Raw genomic sequence first — 24,445 nt, 5'->3', positions numbered from 1 at the left:
ACCCTGGGAACGAGGTTGCCCTGAGTCGAGGTCCTTTCATTACTCCCCTCACCGAGTTCGATATGCTCCATCAAGGCTCAGGGCCGATATTTATCCAGTACGACTCTTGCGTTTGGTTCTGAATGAGATGTATCAGAAATGTATGGGAAATGATGGTGGAGGTTGCAGATGAAAAGAGAGACAAATAAGCAACATTCGAAACCACTATTTTCAATGTTTTATTCTGTTGTTAAAAACCATAGAACAAGAAGTTCTGCAAATTATATCCTTTACACATCTTTCTTTGCATATCTCGTGAGATGCAGGTTAGTGTCTACGAGATTCCACCACCATGTTTCTTTTTACACGTTTAAGAGCCGTTCACTCCTATTTACAATGATCAACTCCTACAAAAATAAAAACTCCACAATTCGAAGGGTTTCTGTTCGATTAATTGAAAAGTTTTCGTAGTCTAAAATTATTTTAAGATCAATCTTTGGACTGCCACGAGAGCTTGTGCAGATTGAACAAGATAAAGGTACTCCGCTGCAATTTCCTTGTACCGCGGTCGTAGCTCTAACGAGCAGGCGCAAACGGGCTTACTGATCTTTCTACAGGCAAACTAAGCTATCGCCTTAAGCGACTACGAAATAGTTAAAATAGAAGGGTTTTGGTCTGAGAGCGCAAAGCCAGAATATCCAAAGAATTATAATTAATGCACCGTTAACACCAACATGTTAAACATGTTGAAAAGTGGTGTAACTAAACAAGGTTTAAAATGAGCTGCTCATCGGCATCCACACCCCACAACTTGACGAGGTAAAAAACTGCTTGATTAAAATATGTTAGCAAGGTGGTTTGAAATTTGCCTTCTCAAAATGACTGTAAAGCGTAATCTACAAACTGGAAAACCTAAACTTGCTTAAGTTAAACTAGTTTAGTTGGTGTGAACGGGGCATTATAGATACGACCAACATACGCATGAAAAAGAATCTCTCGCAGGTCACTCTGAGGATTTCCCAACGACTACACAATGAACAGCTTTCACATTATAGCCGGCATTATAGAAGGACAGTTTTTATATATTTGACTAAGTGCGACCACAGTATGCCCGAGTGTTCGAGTGAAACCCGTAAATTAAAGCTTAGGTGCATGACATCCCATTAAACTTGACGTGTCATCAGCGGTTGAAGTGTCGAAAATACACGCCACCGCACCGTCTTCTCTGAGAGTAGAAACATCTGCATCCAATCGGAGATGTGAGCGTCTGTCTCACATAGCTTTGCATTTGATAGCTCGTGTCTTTGTCATCTTTATTTTTTGGTTCTGTTTCACCGAGTCTCATTTCTTCTTTCCCTTTTCCTACTCCCGCAAACACCGGAGCAGCCCACCTAGAGTCGGGTTTGACCGGTTTTCCGCCCTGTTTAGCCGGTTTACTTTCCGTTTTGGGCGACACAATTGAAGTCGCTTTTGGTTCCTTCTTGAAAGCCTTCCCTCTTAAAGGAAAAGGTTTCTTAAGAGAAAACTTCTTCCTTTTGTCTTCATCTTCGCTGCTCGAGTGTGGTGAAGGTGAACGCACTGATCCTTTTGATTTAGCAGCTCTGTCAACTGGCCTAAACACTCTTCCTCGGTCTCGATTAACTTCCATACTGCTGTCATTTAAGTCACTGTCTTCACTCATGACGTATATGGGAGCCCGAGGAGATATTTGACCATCCAGCCGACTTTTGGCAGGCTTTTCAGTTTCGGGACTAGATAGTCCCGACAACGATGAATCATCGATTTTCTCCGAGCTTTTACCGATCTTATTAAGTCCACTTAATTGGCTCCCTATCGGTGGAAGTCGTAAGGTAGCAAGACTCGGGCTTTGCTCTGGTTTCGTGTAATCAACTGGGGGAAGCCGCTTTCGTAAGTCCCCGCCGTCTCCGACAGTTTGTACATTATGATCAAAAGAACTCAAACTACTGTCCGAGTCATTTGATTGACGAAGAAACCCAACTACAGGGACCACGACCATAGCGTTATTGTTAGATTCCGATTTGGTCCCACTCCCTCCCGGACGAGAAGGATCTGTGTAAAAATCTCCATCTTTGGATGAATGACCCTGTATGGAGTCCACGCCTGGGTTCCAGTCCACTTGCAAGCCTGGTACATTATCAGTTACTTCCTGTGACGAATTAATGGGGAGTTCTTCTTTGGCTTCTTCCAAGTGCTTCATTAACACGGCTACCACAACATTCAGCAGCACGAACTGTGTCGCTAGAACAAAGATTGCAAAGTAGATTGGAGCGATGTGCTCTAGTACGGTGCAGCCTGGTGTAGGATCGAGTTCACAACGTTTCTTGTTGATGATATCCTGTTGGCAAGACAGAAAACATAGAATTAAAAAAAATGAAAGTGAAAGAAAGGAGATAAAATCCCACTGTCTCACACGAGTCCAAGCCGACTTATCCAGGCTTTCCATAGTTCCTGCTGCCCCCAGTTCCTAAATCGATGCTCAGTAACGAGAGGAAACTGATCCTCACAGTTAAAAGAGAAGGGATAGAAACGAAAACAAACAAACAAACAAACCACAACAAAAAAAACAGTCCATTATAGTTGCCCGATATCTCGAACTAAGGTGCTACAAAAGAAAAATCAATACAAACGTAAGCGGACCGTATTTCATATAAGAATTTTATAAAAGTGGTAATAGGAGTGAGTAAAGTCCAAATTCGTCTGTAATCCACCCCTTTTTTCACCCTATAGTCTTGTAGTGATGGGTATATCCCCTTGCAAGGCCCTCCCCCGCTGTGTAGATCTAGATCTAGTTGGAGTTCAGCTTTATTCAATCGCGAGTACAATGACAGACAGGACTGAATGACACAAAGTCTTGTTACCAATTAATCAATACCATAACAAAGTTTGATAGCCATAATTATCAGCTAAATGCCTCCAGTTGATAAATAATGATTTTACTCCAAGCGATGAAATAAGGGCAAATTTGAATACCTTGAGGATTCCATTCCAGTTGTCCCCAGTTGACACTCGAAACAAAGTCAACATCGAGAAGCCAAAATTCTTGAAGTGCGCATGATTGTCCAGTCCTTCGCAGGGTACCTCGTCCGTGCAGTCTTGGGTACAAGAGTAGTTAAAAACAATTAGTTTCGTCAAGAGACTTTCATTACAATCTCTTGGTTTTGTGACAAAATTTTCATTGCTTTGAAATTCTGGGGGACAGTTTCTACAAATGGTTTGGTTGTAGTCAAGTGTGTTTTGGCAAACTAAATAAAGAAGGTTTAGCAATCTTTTACATGAGTTAGCTAATCATATCATTATTTATTCGGAGAAATATACGAAGAATACTAGCTAACGCGACCAGTTTATATGAATCATGTTTTCATGACTTACCAATCTGACCAAATAGTTCCATACCCAAGGCGGCAAAGATAAAGAACATCAGAAGGAACAATAGACCTAAGTTTCCAACCTATATCAGGAGAAGAAAAAACAAAACTCGATCAGTTTAGCCTGTTACCTGTTTCGGTCGGCAACGAGTCCTTAATCGTAAAGAAGAAACAAAATGCCGATGTAAATTTCAGGACTATGAAGGCATAACCAAGTGACGTCATGTGCTAGATTTTGTTCTGATAGATGACTGGAAAGGAACTAACGTGCGTAATATCGAGTCTTGCAAAATGATGAATTAGAGGCAAAGTTGCAGTTTCATGTTAAAATTCAGACTTAGGACCACTTACCTGTGGTAGGGCCTCGGCAACAGTGTCAAGCAGCTTTCGGATTCCTTCAGCTGTCTTCAGAAGTTTAAGCACTATAGTTGAAGAGAAGAAAAATGCTAGCAAAATGTGCCTTGCAACAATAAACAAGGGGTCAGTGTTACGAGTATCGTCGTAGAGCAGGGTTGTTTCCAGACAGAACTCAGTATCGCCGGTAACAGCAACAAACTAATTTATTTCCGTAAGATAACTTCGCGAATTTAAAGCACTAAGCTTATTGAAATTTGAATCAATCTCTCTCACAGAAGAAACGCTCGCTCTAATATACATGAGGCTTATGGGTCTAGAAACTTCTATTAGGAGCTAAATTAAGTAGTTTGACACAGTTTTTAATCTGAGTAATTACATAAGGATCAGAATGTTCTGGAATGTTCTTATACAAATTGGTCACGGCTGAATGACTTCCGGTTCTAGATTATTCTAGAAATTAACTTAGACAATTTTTCGTAACAGTCAGTTTTCTCATAACAAAAAAAATTAAATTGCTTTCGATACGCGCGGCCAGTTTGACATTTTGCAGACTTTTCAGCCAACCAGGAGACACTTCATAGATGAGCATATAGCCATGTCATCAGTATGTTTCTTCCTTCGGCTCGAATTCTGTTGGGGGAGGGCGGGGGTTGTTGGAGGTTGGAAGGGGGAGGCTGGTTTTCATTCTTTGCCCAGTATGATTGTATGGTTTGAGTAAAAAAAGGAGGAACCCACCTCGAGCGATTCTGAGCACTCGCATGACCCGGATGATAGTCGGGTTGATTGGCAGCTCAGAGTTCATCTCTTCCAAAACAATTCCGACAATTGATAGCAAAATGATGAACAAGTCCAACTGATTCCACCTGTTAACGATAAGAATCATTGTTACCGAGGGTGCTTTTCATTATACCAAAAAGTCCGGGGATTTCGGTCGGAATTCAAATGGAGAGGTCTGTTTCGGTTTATTTGAGGTAGTCTACTTTGATCGGTCGGACCGGCCGGACAATAATGCGCCGCTCTATTTTGACAGATCGTTTCATTGTCCTTCCTCTCTTCAGTAGATTTCTGTAATGTGGGGATCGGGAAAACGAATAGAAAATGGCAAGAGCCGTTCCTCACGGCTGGCCTGGTGTGATCGGAGAGTGTCGTTCCACATTTTTCCTTAGCTAGTCCAACTGGTCTCTGATCGGTCGGTCTGGCATAATGGAAAGCACCCTGAGATGAACACTGATGATGCATTCTGATGACGACTTACAGCATTGCAGTAATAGACGCAATGAGCCATTCATACTGTTTTACCTTTCTTTGATGTATTTCCTGAATCCTAGAGCGTAGATCTTTAAAACGCCTTCCACAATGAAGATAGCCGTGAAAACGTAATTGGCATACTTTAGAAACACACTCATTTCCTAGAAAGTGTAAGAATTGGGTAACAAAGGGATCATGTTACAAGGTAAATAATTGCACTGCACTCTGAGCTGAGAACCAAATCCATAAATCTGAGTATAGGAAACATGCTAGGCCTGTAAGTCTGAGTAAGATCTGATTTATGAATTATATACGCTAGAACCTGTCACCACCTCTAAGTGGGGGCTAAATTGTATTTTTAGAACGTGTGGACGAGTTGCAATTTATGCAGTCCGCATTAAACATTTAATGTTCAGCTCGGGATACGACCGATGCTTTTTGAATGCTCCCTGTTAATCAGTACATGGTTCCATAGCACACCAAATAGCTGCAGTCGGTGTAGCCGAAGATGGAGTCTCATGAAACTGCAAAGCAAAATTTTCGTGGTTTTTTGTTTATCTCATGACACTTTAAAGGTCGTCCATGCTCACTTTTCAGGCCTTATGTCGTATCAGTTTCTCTCGCTTGACTCGCACGTTGTCCGAGAAAATATGGATTTTCTGAATGCTGGCATGACATAGCAAATGGTAGCAATGCAATAACAAAATGGAGAGGAAAGCCCCTTTCCAGAAACGATATCTAAACTTCAGTTGAACTGAGACGCCCAAGGGACTCTGCCAATTAATTTCACCTGGATTGTCAGCTGAAAGACAAATGACATTGCAACCCACGTCACTTCTAAACAATCCCTCCTCTCCCCCCCGCACCCCCCCCCCCAAAAAAAAACTGACGGTAAGCCATGTACAGGCACATGTAGTTGTATCAAAATACACAAGGCTGTAGAACACAAGATTACTAAGAAGAAGATTTCTTACCTCGGGTTGATTGTAATGCTCCATAGCCATACAAATGACATTTAGAACAATGACAGCCGATATTCCCAGGTCAAAGTACCCGTGGGTACAGATCCGGTGGAAAAACCGCCGAGGTTGTGGGAATTCTCCGCCCTCTTCCTCGTTGGATTCTGTGAGAGGGAAAAAATGACAAATTAGACCAATTTTTTTAGGTCTTGAAAAAATGGCGTTTCTCTCTTTCTGAAATAGAATCTAAAATTCAATTCGAAGTGCAAGTAACTGTACAAAGATCGGTGTAGCGTCGACAATTGCGCGCGTAACCAACAACCAATCCGCACAGACCATACACAGGTGTCTGAAAAATAGGCCATTTCCGAGCTACTTTTTGCCTCTGTTTCAAAACGAGTCTTCGTACAAAAATGAGTTTGGTTTGCATGAAAATGAAACTATGGTCGAAACATATTTTCATGCGAATGGTTTGACACTATGACTCGTTTTGACACAGAGGCAAGAGGTAACTCCGGAATAGCCTATTGCGTCATCAGTATGGCATTTGTCTTGTGGAGTCCGGAAAGGAAAGAAATCTTATGACTTATTCCAGCTAAGCTAACTGAAACTAAAACCTTAATTAGCTACCTTGGGAAAAGAATGATGGTTCGTTAACTTATTTGAGATTTAAATAAACTGCATGAACCCACCTGATCGCAGTTTTTCAGCTTTCTTTTTTTGTTTCTCTGCCAAGCGCTCTTTTTCTATCATGTCACGGCACTTTTGGAAATTTTCCACAACTACACCAACCAACATGTTGAGGACCACGAAACCAGCCAACAACAAAAATGCCACAAAAAACAGCACGTTCCACTTGTTGTTGTCTCTTATTGGCTGAAAAAATAAACAAAAACAAAAACAAAAAACGTCAATAAGCAGTGTTTCGTGGATTTTCGCTGTGTTCTTTTTTCTGGGACCTACAAGCTAAAGAGACACAATCACTTTTTTCCAAAACTATTACTTATAAATGGAGTAAACGTGCACTAAATTAACAGTGTGAGACCTCTGAAGACATTGCAGAGCGTTGAAAATTAAAGCCATGTCATCACATTTGTCCACAGCGTGATGTAACCCATTTTAATATTTGCCATCTTTAGCCATCGTCCCTTCATAATAGTTTCATATCATTTGTATGTCGAATAATGTTCTACGAAAACAAACCAGGGAGGGTACATTTCCTCATCGTAGCTGGATTGGGGGAATGCTAACCTCCCAGAGGAGACCCCAGCGGAACATTTTCCTGGAGCCGGGCATCTCAATCATTCTGTCTTGACTGTACACCATCCCCGAGGGGGTACTCACTTATATGGGCTCTATAGGTATATGCGGCCCCAAAGGGTAGGGTTTTTCAACCGTTTTGGTCATAAATAGGGTATCGCGTTTTGGCCATTTTGGTCATAAATAGGGTCAGTGGGTTTTGCACTCTAGTCTTGAATTGGGTATGTTTTTTGAGAAAAAGCTACTCTTGACAAATTATCTTTAGGGCAACTGCGCCAGCCACAATGGTCATGAATAGGGTGTCGGATGTTTGGTCAGGTCATAAATAGGGTAGGGAAAATCGTCGATTTTGGTCATCAATAGGGTAAGGGTTTTGGGAAGCGGGCCGCAGAAGCCATCCAATATTTCTGGGAGTAACCCCTGGGATACCAACACAGGGCTATTTAACTAATCCTTTAAAGTTCAATAATCCCAGTTACATTCAATAACGTCTTTTATGTGTACCTGTTTGTCGATACCGACAGCATCTATCCCATCATACATTATGGTCACCCAGCCGTCTTTAGTTGAGAACACGAACAATGTCAATAACGCCTGTCAGAGAAAAGGAGAGTGAATCATTTGACAACTGAATGTTTCTACATACAGGCCATTTGCATACGATATCCGGAGCTGTTTTAATTCAAGGTTATGGTATTTTATTTGTCACAATTCGGGTATAAGGTATCTAGTTTCTTTTCCTGGATTTCAAGTATTTGGTATATAGACATGAAATAAATGTAAATAATTTTAGGTTGTTTTATGAGTCATACATCACGTGTTTTTAATATGAATGTAATTAGACAATTTGAATTTATTCTATTTCCTTTTTACTCGATGTAAATTAATTCTGAAAAACCTATTTGGGAGAATAAATAAAATACATTGTATTGTATTGTATTGCATTGCATTGTTGTTAGCATCACACGTTTTACAATTTTGAGGTATATTGGTATCTTATGGGGAAAAAAATCGGTTACCTATTGGTATCCCAATATCCCCCCCTGGCCGGAGCTCTTCACAAGAACTCTCTAATAGGATTTAAAAACTATATTAGTATGGTATCGCTCGTTAACCTCCCTCTGCTCATGTGTGATAACGTCAAGTTTCATGGCAACGTAACTGAGCTAGAAATGAAAAAATCGCTGGCTTGTCGCTTAACCCCCCCCCCCTAAAAAAAGGAAAATAAATCAAATCAAATCAAAACAAAACAAAACATAAAAAACAGTTCACCTTCGCCAAGTTATCAAAGTTGTATTCCTTGTTTTCCCAAGTGTATCCTCGATGTAGACAGTCTTCTTTTGTTATCACAGTTGGATATTCGGCTTCCTTGCAATAGTGGAACTTTCCTTTAAACAACTGCAAACAAATTTCAATCACGTGATCAATGAGTGCAACGTTATAAAATCTCTCAAGCACGATTAATTGTCCCAAGAAGTTTGACTCCCATGAATCGAAAACAATTTTGTGTGACCTGGGTTTATATTTAGAGAATGTGTTAGCTAATTAGATATGTTACAGTTTTTGAAAGCCAATATCTCCTTCAATATTACAACGAAATGGCTTAAAATGCTACCAACATGTGACTTTCTCAAACCGGCCTATAAATGTTTGAAGTCAACTGACATCTAGTATGACGACTTCGGTTCGAGTCGCATGCTGATGGGGAATAAATGCAAACAGTGACGTCATCAAAGATCCTCTCATAAAAACGCTGTCCTTAATAAAATGACAATGCAGAATATTACATGTACTAGTTACAGTAATTGCCTTGCAGATTTTTACCTGTACGCCAAGAATGCCAAAGATGATGAAAAATGTCGCAGCTATAAGCACAATGTTTCCAATTGGTTTTAATGATGATATTAATGTCTCCACGACAATCTTTAGACCGGGCGCTCTACTGATGACCCTAACATAACAACAAAACAAGTTGTATTAACGATTGTCCTTTCTGAACAAGTCTTCAGCTCATAAATATTGCAATTTTCTTCAGCAAACGAAAAGGCAACAGTTCTCCCCGCCTCTCCTCCATTCAATCTTGAGTTTGTCACGCCAACCTTTCTATTATACTTTAACTTTCAAAATTCTCGCTACAGAATATTTCGTTTCGAAAGTAGTATTCTGTCTGAAGGAGTTTTGACGAGTCTTGCAACTGGGTAAATTGCCTAGGAGTCAGTTCGTGTTCAAGACAACTTCCGTAAGTGTTAAAGTAGTATAGTAAGCTAGATAAGACATTGACTTGCAACAATTAGCTGGAAGAAACGTATGTCTTTAAATTGCAGAATAATCAAAGAAAGTTCGGTAACGTTGTTTTCAGTGTTAAACATGATAGATCTGATCTACAACTTTAGCATTTAAGGGACAGTGTCATTTCTGGCTGATTTCTGGAAGTTCTCTTTCCTAATCTCAATATATTACTGGAAGATGCCTCTAAATATACCAATAAATTGGATAAAAAGACTGTGGGAGCAAACAGAATCGGTATTTACCGGGAGGAGTATATTATTACAAGGAAACAAGTTTTCTGTCTCTTGACAGGGTATCAAGAAACAAAAGTGACAGCTTGGTGAAATTTTGTCATTGAACAGTTTTTTTCCCTTTTAGTTTACATTCCTTAGTTTCCACCACTCCTGGCAAGGTTTTCCTTCCATTGCAAAATAACAAAGCTAGTTTTTAAAAAGCTCCCCGCTACACTGATTAAAACACGACACATCAGCCTGGAGACTGTCCCTTCAAGCATTTTATAGCACGCAGAACAAAGCACAGCTGGGCATGATCGAAACTTACCTTAGAGGTCTGAGTGTTCTTAGTGCTCGAAACACGCGTAGCACACCCAGAATGGAACTTTGCGTGTCGGTTGTCAGGGAAACGATGACGTCAACCCAAGACACGATCACCAGAAAGCCGTCCATAACATTCCATGCACTGCGCATGTACGTATCACGTCCAATCCAAAAACCAAGAGCAATCACCTGGAGAGGGGAGGGTGGAAACGTAGAGAGCTGGTATAATTTATCACTCTGGTTGCACTGTGGGGAGGGGCGGGGGACAAGGGTAGGGTGGGTATTGGTTACAGGTGACTGTTAAAACTTTGTACAAATATGGCAAAGGACAGCAAACGATGATGTTGCTGGTATACGCAGGATCTGTAACAACAGTTTTGATCAGCCAAAAATAGCAATAAAAAAACAATTTAGCAAGGCTAATGACACATGCAACCGTGTACAGTTTGTTTTGACCTTGTTGGGTGTCGTCAGCAGGATGTATCTTGGCTCTCAGTTTGGACTCTATCATGTCACTGTCGCGAAACGTTTTTGGTATCGACCTTGTTTAATTGCCATTCTGTTAAAAATTTTACCTTGATAATCATTTCTAATGTGAAGATCGCCAGGAAGATATACATGCAAATAGTAATCACTTTCTTCATCTGCAACAGAATGAACAGCCACAAGGTAAAAATGGAATAAAAACAAACTACACGAACAGGAAAGAGAATTTATGTTAAACAGCGAGCAATAAAAGAAAGTTCTCTCTTTCTTTTTCCTTGACCACTTGAATATCTCATCTTCTTATCCATTAATTAGCAAATTGAATTTACTACTTAAATAAACAAGCAATTATATTTTTCATTTTGTTTGCTTTAACATGAAGAGAGCACCCGAGGAAAGAATGGGAAATTTTACCAAGCGATCAAACTTTGCTTGTCAATTCTAGTAAGTTTTTTACTGAACAAACCACAATTAATCTAGGAACTCGTTGAATAGTCCGGTGATCCTACTCGCTTAGTCTCTCGCTCAAAGAACTGAAAAATTCTCCAAAAGACATTTTTACGTTTGCACTTACTCCAAGGAAAATCCCGCTTAACACCGAAGACAATTGAATTAGTGTAGGTACCAGTATGAATACGACTGTGATTTAAGATTACAATACGAGTAATATTTGAAAATTCTTTCAAAATTGGACGAGCCTTTTTCGCGCGCGTTCACTGGCACTGCACTGCAAATTAAATGTTAACGCTAAATCGGCCTGTTCTTTTCAATGGTGTAATTTTCTCAGTCATATAATAAAGACTGTAACAGATCGAGATCAATGTGGCTAACTAACCGTGCTGTCGCTGGGTAGATCCGGTCTTTCAAGGGCCATAACAATACAGTTCAAAAGAATGAAAACCAGTACCACGCGGTCAAACCACTTGTTTCTGTACACCGTCACCATCCATGTGCGAAACCTGTAAAACAATTGTTATTCACATTCTTTCAGAACATGGTAGTTTGAAATTCGTCCGTAACTAAAACATTTCTGTTCAAAGATAAGTAAGTAAGCAACTAGCTAGTGACTAAACAAAGTATTTTTTGCAGCAGTATATTATATTTATTTTCATGGGCATTGCCGACTCAATGATCTTATCGTATTTAGGGCGTCAACAACAACAACAACAACAACATCTTTATTTCTCAGTACAAATTATTAGAGTTTCGTCCTTCGTTCTAACCAACGCAATGATCAGTTTTTGGAATTCTTGAACATCCAGAGAACCAAACTAATTTGTTTTCTAGCTTTACTGTCGAGCTTCGCGAACGTATAAAAAATTGAGCTTCACGTAACCCTGTGGATTTGATAAACATCTGATTTCTGTTATAAGTATCATGTAGACAAGTATAAAGATTAAAGAATATCATCTACTTATCAAATAGATTCCATGTCGCAGTGCGTCTGTTCAGTATTAGCATAAATCTACTAGTTTTCTATCACGAATGCTGTTCTCTGATTGACTACGCTACTCACTATCTATTCTGCGATAAATAGTGAGTAGCGTAGCAGTGTACACTTCATAGTGTCAACAAAATGACGGCCGCTTCATAGCGTTTTCGATGTGTCTGTGAAGATGATTTAGATAATTTAATTTTTGAACGACTAGTAGATTTATACTAAAGCAATTAGATTATTCGCTCTCGATTTCTATCGCGCGATAGAAATCTCGAGCTCACAATCTAATTGCTTAGTAGATCACAGGTGACGTCAAAATGTGGTAAGAACAAAAAAGTGGCACACGAGGCGATTGCCGACTCTGTCACCGATGGCAGAAATTTGTGTCCTCTGTGGTTGGTGATTCTCAAATCAGTTTGATATAGTGTCGGGGACACCTTATAGCTGCGAGTTGGCCGTGAGCTGTAGTGAAAGAGAGCGCCTGTGTTTATTACATGTAACTCTACTTAGCAGTTTCAAGTTAATAGTCCACCATGACCAATTATAGTGGTGCTTTCTACGCATGCGTACCTATTGGATGGCGAAAAAAGAAACAATGACCAGTTCCTTCGCTTGTGACAACAGGTCGAGCCGTCCTGGATCCTAACGACAGCCTCGTCATCCTCCTTGGCACTAGTCTGTTACAAGAAAACGAAGAAAAATATCACGCCATTTGTCGCAAATTCATCCTGGGTATGCTTTTTAATATGTGCTCGCTTTTGCCCCATCTTGACCTGCGTCGCCCAGTCCAGTCACATATGACTTATAGCTGCATTCTTAAATAGCGCTATCACGGGATTTGTCCTCCTACATGTCTGGTCAAAACGATGCTTGAAACATGACTAAGCACCTTCGCTCTTACACGTAACGCGCCTCCAACACCAAGATGAAGATTTGAGTGAATCACTTTGGAATTTTTCCTAGAGACAGGATAGAAACTTGGAACTAAGATTGCGCGACCTTTTCAATCCGAGATAAAAAAAAACCTATGCATGCATAACGTAGACCATTATTTTTAGGATTACATTGATGTAGAAAATTCTTTTTAGGGAGGTCCTTTTGGCTTTATCATGCTTATTATGGCGAGCCTTTATCTATCTATAAACACCTCGTTTTCATCATCAGAAGTAATACATCTTTCTGCCTGGGCGGGGTTAGCGATCACCATGGTTTTTGTATCACCAAATGACAGGGTCTTACGAGTGACGTTTGGCGAAGTGCTGGCCGGGGAGGCTGGAGCCGACGCGTGACATTCCTAAGAAAAAAAACCGCGATAGATCAAATTGCGCAAAATGCTTGAATCATAACTCAGTACCAGTCTTCAATAATGGATCGATCCGATGAAGTTCGCGGAATTTATTAAATGTTGCCTTGCTACTGAAACACTGCAAAAGTTTGATTTTTACTTGTTAATTAAGGATACAAATTATGCGATAAAATAAATTTCAAAGCTCAGAGGAATCGTGCCAACACAGGTCAAATTTTATCATCAGTTTCGTTTCACCAATACTTTCGAGAGTTTTATGTGAATTTCGAAATTTGTTTTCGATATCTGGTGTTGATAGAAATGAGATTTTTTGAGAATATTTTTAAAATAGTCGCACAGAAGTTTGCAACACAACGTAAATAAACTCAGTATAAAGTTTTGGTCCATTTGTTATTCGAACATCTGGTGGAATCCTTCTTAATTTCTCCTGAAAGGTCCGCATTTTGACGGTTAGCCTGAATAAGTGACTGGATGCGAAAAACCCTACATCTTTAAACTCACATCTCTAAATAGTGAACATTTAGGTGACAAAGAAGGGAATGAACAGCGCATATGGTGCACTGGCTCAGCGGTTTCCCTATAATCATCTCTTGTCGCGACGTCATGGGATGGTGTGGGACTCACGCATACCCGTGGGGTAACCATGGGATACGGGGCCATGCCTTTGCACGTCTCGTAGTCTCCGTCGTGCTTTATGGAATAAGATCGTGATTTCACACTCCAACTGCTACTACTTTTTTCCTAATAAAGAAAAAGAAAACAAAAATGTGCTTTCGTCTTTCAGTGTTGACAGCACGAGAGGACCAGAAGTAATACTTCCAATAATATACATGAAAAAATTACTCGATTCTGATTGGCTGAGAACAGTGCAGTTCAAGTGTAACACCAGTGTAAATTACACATCGTAATTCTGGATTATGATTGGTTGAAAGACAAGAGGAAATTTCCTGAGCCAATGAAATCATGAAAAATGACGACGGAACGTTTGCGCGGAAACTTTGAAAAACTCACTCGTGCAAATTAATTCCAAATTAAACTCAAAACCGTATGATTACCTACACAAACCCTGGATGTTATACTAATCTAATTCGGGCTATTCCCAGTCTTCTCAACATTTTGGTTGGTCCCCCTTTGGGTAATGAGACGAATAGTGGGAGGAAAGTGTAAGAGCACAACAGAAAAACTCGGCGTCTAAGGCTCGAACTCAGTTGCAGACTTATCGATCCGCACGCAGTCCAACGCTTTAGTCACAAGGCCACTGCGCCATCAGCAAAGCCTCCCTTTATCTTTATGTATTTATATTGGCCGGCACCTTAGGCATCTTTGAATTTGCTTACCCGAGGTACTTCGACATCGACGGCCGGAAGCTTCTGGGCTAACAGAAATAATAATCTAACTCTTTCTTAAGGAGTAAGAGAGTATGTGTAGTAAAAAGGTAAAGTCTGCGTACAAACCAAGCAGCCCAACAGGTCGGAACTTATCCCGGTTTCTGTTGCATGAAGTGACCAGGAGTATGAATAAACAGTCACGTGATAAATAGCTTCCAAAGGACACGTGAAGTAATCTTACCGGTTGATTGGCAAATCCTTCAACCAAGATGGCGACCAATAAGTTAAATAGTATATAATTCCCGATAGTCATCAGCAGTATGAAGTACAGCGCAGCCCATTTAGATGTAGCTCGCATCCCATCGTACATGACCGTGTTCCAGTCCTCCTGGGTCAACACCTGCATTAGAAAGAAAACAACATCAGTCTGAGAATAGAGCGGTGGCGCTTTCCATTGAACCAAAAATTACCGAGCTTCATTAGTGGAGCCTAATGGTACGGAAATTTCGTGGGAAAGTTTCCGGAAATTCCGAACATTTTAAATTTCCGGAATGCGGACCATTCAACTGAGGAAAGCCAAATGGAACGGAATTCTTGGTAACAAAGTTTTGAAAATTTGGGTTTACCTCGCGAGATTGCGCTTTTTTCTGTAAAAATGCTGTTTCATTCGCTACTGGAAACTTCCGAAAGCTCAAGTGGGAAGTTTTGCTCGAACAGAAAGCACTCCTAGAGACCCTGGAACAGTTAAGGCGCGGCTTTTGTGCGCTTGCTTGGTTTTTAAGTAGGTCTGTAGTCAGGTTGACATAATAACAATCTCGTGGTAAGGACAGGTGAGAGTCGATTGTGTGACTAGTCTGTCTGGCACACATCCACGATAAACAGCCACAAGGGAGCTTAAGCAAACCATTACGGCAATTGCAACGAGAACGTCAAAAAACAAAAGGTTTAATGAGCAGAATAGTGACTATGCACGTGCGTTAGAAATCTTTGTGCATTACGTGGCAATCTTTTGCAAAACAGCAACGTGAAATGACTAAGTTCTGCGTATTTTGGAGAACGTGTGAGCCACGATGGTTTATTTTTCGTATTCCTTTTGGACTTATCCTTAGCATTTGTTCTGCGGCATTTTGTAATAACTACGCATTTTGTAATACCTTACGCATTTTGTAATAAAAGTTGCAGCATTTTGCAATTACCTGCAGTATTTTGTATTAAATGCAAACGACGCATTTTGTAATAAGAGCTGCAGCATTTTGTAATAAACGTCAGTCTACGCAATTTGTAATAACGTGGTGACGCAAATTGTAATAAGTCTCTTCACACGATAATTTCACCAAGCATACAGATTGGCTGGATTCCCTTCAACACCAACCTGATGGAAAATCAGTTATTATATTATTGCAGGATTTTTTAAACTGAATATGAGTACAGTATCTGCATGGGTATTTGTACAGTAGATGCACGCGATTTTTTAGATAAGTTCTTTTTTCTCACTTTTGTCCAAGTCTTGGAATCAAGTTAGGTTCACGAAAAAGAAAGTAATAAAACGTCAACATTTGCGTGACAATGGGTGGAACTATTTCACCTGGTGGTATTCCATTCTCCATTATGAAGATTTAGGAAATTTTTAAGGAATTGAGAATTTTATTTTCCAAAATTTATACACCTCTCAGACTAAAATTATGCCACATGCTTATTGAAAATATAGATTTGCATAGAAGTATGTGGGTTGTTTAGCTCCCAATATCTGCTAAAAGAGAGCACTTGACAAACTATATTAAGCCAGTGTTGAAGGGAATCCAGCCAATCTGTATGCTTGGTGAAATTATCGTGTGAAGAGACTTATTACAATTTGCGTCACCACGTTATTACAAATTGCGTAGACTGACGTTTATTACAAAATGCTGCAGCTCTTATTACAAAATGCGTCGTTTGCATTTAATACAAAATACTGCAGGTAATTACAAAATGCTGCAACTTTTATTACAAAATGCGTAAGGTATTACAAAATGCGTAGTTATTACAAAATGCCGCAGAACAGCATTACATGTTTACTTTGAGCAAGTCTTTAGACCGATCAGCCTAATTGACAGATCTATAGAAAACTGCGAAATTCGAAGGCTAACTATAAATTCATTTTTTACCAGACGTTGTCCTTGGCGTAGCCGTCGTCATTCCTTAAGCTCCCTCATCACTTGGCAATAACTATTACCTCAGCAAAAATTACTGTGTCGCTAGGACCCTTACCTGGAAAACTGTTACCAGGGCCCAAAACAGGTCATCAAAATTAGCCCGTGCTGCGGTCTCGACCCCATCCTCATCCGGGAACATATACTTGCCTCCAAAGAGGTTCATTCCCAGGATACTGGCCGTGAATATAAAGAGTACCAACAGAGCTAGAAACGTCATCACGTTGTCCATCGTGTGGATCATTACAAGCAGCTGTCGTCTGAGCGCCGGCAGAAAACGGACCAACTTGAATATGCGCAGTAAACGAAAAGACCGCAGCACTGAGATACTGCTGTCACCTCCACCAAATAGTTCCACGATGCTGCAAAAGTTTGAAAAAGATCTGAAGATGAATGTCAATTCACACGTTTCCCCGATGTAAAACGAGTTTAGCAAATGTGAGGACAGGACTTCAATTCAGGGACACCTTTAGTTTTTGTTGCAGTTAATCATACCGAGTTTCGTTGCACTTCAGTTTAATAGGCCAATTTCCGAGTTGCATTTTGTCGAAACGAGTCTTCGTGCAGAACCACCATTTGTAGGAAATGCGTTTCGACTACAGGTAATTTTTATACAACTCCAACTCATATTCATATGGGAAGTTTTGCACAAAGACTTGCTTTGAAACCGAGGCAAAAGGTAACTCAGAAATAGCCTGTTAAAGCTTGTATTTTTTTCAGAAAAAACGATATTTTTAAATTCGGCTGTTTGTAAGAAATTAAATAGCAATCAAATCAAAGAAAATCCCAAAGATCCCCAAAGAGGAGCAGACAAGCAAAAAGGGGAAAAGGTTGTCATGTTATGAAAGACTTTGATTAGGTTAAATTGCTCGCGATGCCCGCGCGTTAAGTCGGCGCTTCAAAAATAAAATTAACTCAGGCCTTCGATCTATATATCAGGTTAATCAGTTTTAAAACACTGACCTCATTATGACGATAAAGCCGTCAAACAAGTTGAAAGGATCCTTAATATATCCATAGGGACCCAGGCCCATCAGCTTGAGAAGCATTTCAAAACCAAATATAGCCGTGAAGATGTAATTCAGAATTTCCAGCACCTCCGTCATCTTTAAAGGCTATGAATACAACAAAAGAGAACGTAAGGCAAGTTTGATTGCATGGAGTTGTTCTAATAGCAATAAATACAACTAACAATAGCAGTGTTGCTCCTCTCTCAACTTTTCTCCCTGTTTTTTTTTTTTTTTTCAGGAAGAGCCTTCAATTTCTTCACCTTCACACGTTAAGTATCTGCTTATTTGCCAGACGTTTTCAAAAATTTTCCGGAACCCATTTCTTCACCTCTGTAAGAGAGAGCCACTGTGAAAAAAAGCTGTCTTGCTCAAGAACACGACACTATGACAAATTGAGTCTGCCGCACCAGCCTTGATATTGAGAAAGATAAACGCCTTAAGAAACTATTGCGCTCAGAATGTTTGCTTACCTGTCCATGATATTCAATACCCATGCTCAAGGTATTAAGGAAGATTGCACCCATGATTATGTACATAAACCATTTACTATCCACGCTATTGCGGCACATGTGACGAAAACGGGAAAATGGTGTTTTCTTACGTTGGGCGCCTTCTTCGACCTCATCATCAGTGTATTCGCTCTCACTGCCAGCATCTTCCTCATAAACGCACTCAGATTCATAATCCACCTTGATGTCTTCCTCCACGTGCTCCACTGCACACGTGCAAACATTATGTATTGCTGACGCCGCGGCGGCGCTAGCCGTAGCCGTTGCGGCTGCGCTAGAAAGTGAAGCCGCTGATAAGAAAGTGTGCGCTGAGATATCAGCCACTGCAGATTTCCCGTTTATGGCCACAGCTGCAGTTGCTGTGGTGATCATTTCCCCACCAGGCGCAGAGGAAGACGGTTCTTTCTTCACGGAACAAGAAGATCCCGTTACAATAGAAATCGTTGGTATTCCTCCCGCCTCGTTGCTGTTTTCCTGTTTATCGATGTTCGGTACTTGCCCAGGCACAGTTAGGGTATTACCATCCGGTTTTACCGGTTTGGATTGAACGCGTCGAATATCCACCGAAGATGTGCTAGGTGTAACCTGCACACTTCCTGGATGAACGTTGGAAAACTGCTGACCTATTTTACCGCACTGACATCCGGGATCTGTGCAATGCACGTGATGGTGATAATGATGATGATGGTGGTGATGATGGTGATGATGATAAACAAGTTTCTTTTTCCTTCTTCGGCGTTTTCTGTGCCTTGAAGTTTTCTTCCATTTACTTTCACTATCGCAATATTTCCAGTTAAATCGTCTATGGATTCTGCGTTTAAACCTCCTTATTAAGTGCTCAATGTACTTAAGTATTTCCACCCAGCAGCCATCTTTTCCATACCGGCTGCTTGCTATTGTACTCGTGCTCGCGCCCTCTCGACGGCGGCTCGCGCGTAGGAGTTCATTTTCTCGCTGTTTTGTTTCTTGAAACTGCGTTGTAATGACGACTAGACACAAATTGGTCATAAAATACGAAGCGATCTGAAATTGAAGGAAGTGATCGTCAGTCATGATATCAACCTGCAAATTCTCCTCATTGATCTCCCATACATTTCTGTTTATGAGTTGTGAAAGTTTTGTTATTAATATAGGAGATGAACCTCGGCCCTCATGTCCAATGTTCTCACATAATAACAGGAACTGTATCGGTGGAGTCTTAAAGGTTCTTGCTTGATACAGCTTAGTGATTCCTTGCCTCTTCTGTCTATTTGCAGATATTTAATAATAAAGAAATCGACGCTTCTATTCTGCTGTCACATTGAGAACACGATAGAAAGTTACGAAGCATGTACAAGGTGTACATGTGTGGGTATTACGATTTATACCATACCATAGAAAATTCAGCCAATCAGAATACAGGGAAGCCGGTGTATACTCGGCGGTATTACACCCAACTTTCCAATCCTGCGCTGCAGTGATTCTGTTGGTGACTCTATTTTCTATGGCATGGTGTCGAGTAGTCAAAAGGTGAGTTTGTATACCGCGCTGAAAAGATACAAGTGTCAAGTGGAATATTCCATGGTATACCAAGAGAAAGTGTTGTATAACTAGACAGCATGTATAAGAATGTATAAGAATGTCTTGGATAGACTAATAAGTTCTCTATAGTGTGATTTATGAGACGGTTTTTAGAGGTCCCTTCTAATACTTCGAATACACACCGTCCATTACATCGAGGATGACTACATGCCTTCTGTGATCCGACGTTCGAGTTTCGAGAAACAGAGTACTTACTACGATAAGAATGACAAAATAAATCCAGTTCCACAAGCCATGCGCGTCTTGAACATAATACATGATATCTGTCCAGCCCTCAAGTGTAATAACCTGAGTACACAAGGCAGTAACGAAAAATTACAAGATGTTTCATGTATAGCATGTTTTATTGTGTGTTATTACTGATGCAGAACCCATTTAGGGCTAAATGGACAACCCTGTTAACATATTATACCAAGCTTCTGTAACTTGTCAGTATATTAAAGCCTCGTTTGGATAATACGACCAGATAAATTTAAAGTAAACCTTGATTTTCAAAAGCTTGATTAATCAGGGAGACGAACCTTGCTCGTTTAAAACATTATTTTACTACTTCTTCAATTAGCAGTAATAAATTATCTATATGTTCATCAACTCTCGTCGTTTTATTTTCTCCTGTGGTTAATTTTTTCGTTGTTGTGTTCCGCATATTATAACCTTAGTTTGAAGATTTTAATGTACATCGGGCAATATTTTCTAATCTGAGTCTCGCTAGTGAACAACTTTAATTCTTTAACCTGTCTGCTTAAAACTTTACCGCTATTCAGTGTCACAAAATTAGACGTTGATATTTACCTGAAATATAGCTACCCAGGCGATAAAAATGTTATCAAACCCAATGGCTCCCCAGGATGGGTTATCGCCTTCTTTTCGGCACTGACTGTAATATTGATTCCAGTTGACGCAAGCATTGGAATTATTTGACCTCTTTGTTTCGATTAGATATGCTTCATAGCTTAAAGTGCACATTCGTCCAGATATTTCATCTTTCAGGGGCGGTATTGACTCACTGTTACAGCTTTGCATGCCTGGAACACCCTTCATGGCACATACAAAGTCAGGTTCGTCAAAAGACGGAACGTAAAAGTCTGTCAAGTTGTAACTGGAAGAAGACAAGAAGAACTTGTCAACATTTAGTCATGAAATTAGGGTGGTTTTCAATCGAGTGTCATAAAAATTACCAAACCAAAGTAATCACTCAAGCCAATCACAAAGGACACAGACAATCCAATGAACCAATCAAAACACAACGTAAATACATGTAACTGCCGCAAAGCGCGGGAAAACGTACGCGTGCGAGCGAGTCACGATATGGTTTGGGTTTTACTTCTGATCTCATGAAAACGTGGCGCAAGTTTCTTAAGCCAATTGCGTAGCACCTTAAGTACAAAACCAATTACTTTTCGACACTCAAGCGAAAACCGCCTTGTCATACATTTTCGCTCTTGTTTCTTTTTGTTTTTTTCTCTTTTTGAAGTCAGATTTCGCCTATCGACAGAAATTTTCCCTATTTTCGTTTTTCTTGAGCAGCATTATCGAATTGCGACGTTTTGAATCCAATTTCTGATCATTTACATTATATTTTAGCTTCCCGAGAATCCAAGATCGCAGATCTGACAGAGTGGTTCAAATGACGCCGCGTAACGTCACAAGACGTCGGAGGAATCAAAAATATGCCATGCTAAGGGCTAGATACTAACTGCAGAATAACTTTGAAACAAATATTGGACGAAGTTAAGTAAAATATTGTAATTTGTCTGAGGCGAGCAGATGAATTATTTGGCCGAAGTCGAAGGCGAAGGTAAATAATTATCGTACCGGACACAAATAATTGTTCTGGGAGACACTGACAAATCACGATGTTTTGCAATAACCGAGGTCTATAATTGTTTTATCACTCGATCTCCAAGTTTTTTTTCATTTTAAAATGACTCTCTGCTCAGGGAAGCGATCTGCCATTTTTCACACAAGAGCGTGGTTACAATTACGTGTGAGCAGAACATCCGGCAGCAAAACACATTTAGACGGTATTACGCATCAACAGATCATTATTTGTAGGTAGTTATTTGCAGGTCACGTGGTGGGCTCTCAGCCAATAAAAAGGAAGAAAAAAATTCGTCGAATGATAACTTTTAATGATCAAGAGGATTCCAATCACCCCTCCCTTCCTCTATTTGCTTGTATGTCCTAGGATTAAAGTAGTTAGAGATTGCGTCAAATCTTCTCATTTAAAAACCCTGGGTTTCTCTGCACTGTTAACAAGATTCTTTGTAATTGGTCAACTAAAACAATAGATAAAGAACACAGACAATGTCCCTTCTAGCCCTAAGAATAAAAGAGGTGCAGATTAACAAAAACGAATCAAAATAGAGGATTTAAAGGTGTGCAGGTCAACTGAAATCCTTTTGAGGGTTAGGGTTAGAGTTGGGGGAGCAGGGTTGGCGCAGTGGAGAGAGCGCTCGCCTCCCACCAGGGTCGCCCGGGTTCGATTTCGACCCGGTGTGATATGTGGGTTAAGTTAGCTGTTTGTTCTGGCCTTGTTCTGAGGGTTTTTCTCAGGGTTCTCCGGTTTTCCTCCCTTCACAAAACTAACATCTCCAAATTCCAGTTCGATCAGGACAGAGGATCTGCATGAAAACCAGCTAAGGCTGCATGATGTGGCTTCCCTTCTAAATATTATAATTTGTTTATTATTTATTTATTTTATGATTCTTATCCCTTTTGACGTATACACTCCCGGATTAATAACTTTTTTTACGCTCACCTATCTCGGGAGACGTTCGCCGGTAGTTCAAGGAAGCATCTTCCTCTTAGCGCCCCTCGCCATAACTGAACAGCAACAATACCAAAGATAGCAAAGATGAAGAAACAGATAGCCAAGACATTCCACAACATCGGGAGTGTGTCCAACAATAACGTCACAAGAATCCGTATACCTGAGATTAAAAGACGAAAAAATTAAATGAAAAAGCGAATAAAATTACAAGACTTAGATAGGCTCCCCCGGTTTTCTCATTTTAGCACGAAAGGCAGGCTTCGATAATGAGCGATAACATTTGTTCTGCATGGTTTTACGACTTTAGGTTAAAAACTGTTCTATACACTATGACTGCAACTCGTTTATCGATCAATTGTTTTTTAACCATGCTGGTAATCCCAGCGGCTAACAAGGCCGAGTGAGACCTGGGAACTTACTTGGAACTCTGTTAATGGCGCGGAGTGGCCTGAGTACACGAATAGCGCGAACAGCACTCAGATATTCCCCCTGGTTATACAGCAGCTCAAACGTGCTAAAAAACAACAAAAATAACGAAGAGTTGAAAAATTCTGTAAGTCTGCATTCCGAGGAAAATCAGCAGATCCGAAATGGCGTCCCACTGGAGTTCTTCATTGAAGCAGAACTACTAAAATGTTTCTCTTTTGTAGCTGTTAGATGCCCAGTAAGTTTTTTACTGAGTAAGGAGAACAAAATAAGTACACTTTCGAAATAAGAAATGTTTGGTTTCAGATTACTTTTAAGAAGCAAAACTTAAAAAAGGCAGTCATTTGAAACGGAGAAATGCAAATAATTTTTATATAATCTCTATCGCCACGATCCCACAGAGCTTTGTGTGCGTCGAGTTTTAATATTTAAAAACATTTTATCACAATACTTCATCATAATCAACATTTAGAGGACCTCACAAATAGCTTGTCAATGTTCTTAATAGAATTGGGAACCTTTTAGAAAAAGAATAATTAAATCTAATTTTCCATTTAATACGCCCCTTGGTCTTGACCCTCTGCATTGACCGCTCAAACAATAAGTGTTTTATTTTATGACAGAAGCGACAGGCAAATTATTTTTTTCTTACCCCGCAGCCACAATGAAGCAATCAAGGCGATTCCAGGACTCGGCAAAATAAGCCAGCTTTCCAAACAGACCCATGGCTATCCATTTGCACAGCATTTCCGCCAAAAAGAACGTGTAGATGACTTTTTCCATGGCGTCCAGTGTCTGACATCTTTGTGTTTTACACTCTGGATCAAACGGATCGTAAAGTCCCAGAGTGACACAGTTCACAAGTATTACTAGAATACTTAAACGCTCAAAGTAATTGAATAGTGTTAAGGAAATATAGTCGAAGGCTTTAAAGCCCACGGCAGGCCAAAAAGAGTCAGACAAGTCTTTTTCGATTCTTTGCGTGACGGCGGTAATTTACAGGAGAACGAGAAAATAGTGGAAAAATACACTTGCAATTACGTGTGCTTAAAGAAGCTTTTACATCTCCAAGTAACTTTACATTGAAATTATTTCCTAAGAGTAGAAAGTCTCCAAAGTTTTATATAGCAAGCAAACTACAGAAATTTAAAAGGACAAAATTTAATAGTAAAACGTATACATTCAATAGAAGCTGAAATATTGGTATAAACCCCTGGACTATAATTAAACATTATCTCGACAATTATCTGAAGCTCCATGAAATATTTACCGTTTGAATTTCTACTACGCGGGGTGAGGATAAATATTTATTTTGTAAATGAGAATGGAAGAAAGTCTGGTTTAATTAACGCAACATATGAATTTTAACAAAACAAAGGGAAGAT

At 40.0% G+C, this 24,445-nt stretch overlaps 1 protein-coding gene across 2 annotated transcripts; it reads right to left on the bottom strand.

The window, feature by feature from the left end:
• Positions 1–202: 202 nt before the first annotated feature.
• On the bottom strand, positions 203–23,949 carry LOC110060284 (voltage-dependent T-type calcium channel subunit alpha-1H-like). Of its 2 annotated transcripts, none has more exons than XM_089288967.1 (26): positions 23,713–23,949; positions 23,054–23,148; positions 22,623–22,794; positions 20,654–20,960; positions 20,057–20,149; positions 18,242–19,303; positions 17,725–17,876; positions 16,820–17,123; positions 14,814–14,972; positions 13,746–13,985; positions 13,086–13,232; positions 12,509–12,615; positions 11,336–11,459; positions 10,590–10,658; positions 10,019–10,203; positions 9,014–9,140; positions 8,462–8,587; positions 7,694–7,783; positions 6,622–6,805; positions 5,945–6,093; positions 5,022–5,131; positions 4,458–4,585; positions 3,717–3,787; positions 3,370–3,448; positions 2,971–3,092; positions 203–2,335 (listed from the first exon to the last, which is right to left on the bottom strand). In XM_089288967.1, exons 1-26 carry the CDS (start codon positions 23,841–23,843, stop codon positions 1,160–1,162), a joined length of 5,709 nt encoding a protein of 1,902 aa, XP_089145093.1. In that variant the 5' UTR covers positions 23,844–23,949; the 3' UTR covers positions 203–1,159. The 2 variants fall into 2 exon arrangements, with proteins under 2 accessions (XP_089145093.1, XP_089145094.1); XM_089288968.1 differs by having other exon boundaries at positions 13,875–13,985.
• Positions 23,950–24,445: the final 496 nt, after the last annotated feature.

Source organism: Orbicella faveolata, unplaced genomic scaffold (assembly GCF_042242905.1).
Source record: "Orbicella faveolata isolate gen_17 unplaced genomic scaffold, um_ofav_v1 contig_2, whole genome shotgun sequence".
Taxonomy (NCBI): domain Eukaryota; kingdom Metazoa; phylum Cnidaria; class Anthozoa; order Scleractinia; family Merulinidae; genus Orbicella; species Orbicella faveolata.
This window is presented reverse-complemented; position numbering and strand designations above follow the sequence as displayed.

Excerpts from the sequence above, each read along its gene's own strand:
- LOC110060284 (XM_089288967.1), bottom strand. The coding sequence starts at position 23,843 with ATGGAAAAAGTCATCTACACGTTCTTTTTGGCGGAAATGCTGTGCAAA. Across the intron at positions 10,204-10,589 it reads CATTAGAAATGATTATCAAG|GTGATTGCTCTTGGTTTTTG; the intron begins GTAAAATTTTTA and ends TCCCCTCTCCAG. Across the intron at positions 2,336-2,970 it reads ACTGGAATGGAATCCTCAAG|GATATCATCAACAAGAAACG; the intron begins GTATTCAAATTT and ends TCTTGCCAACAG.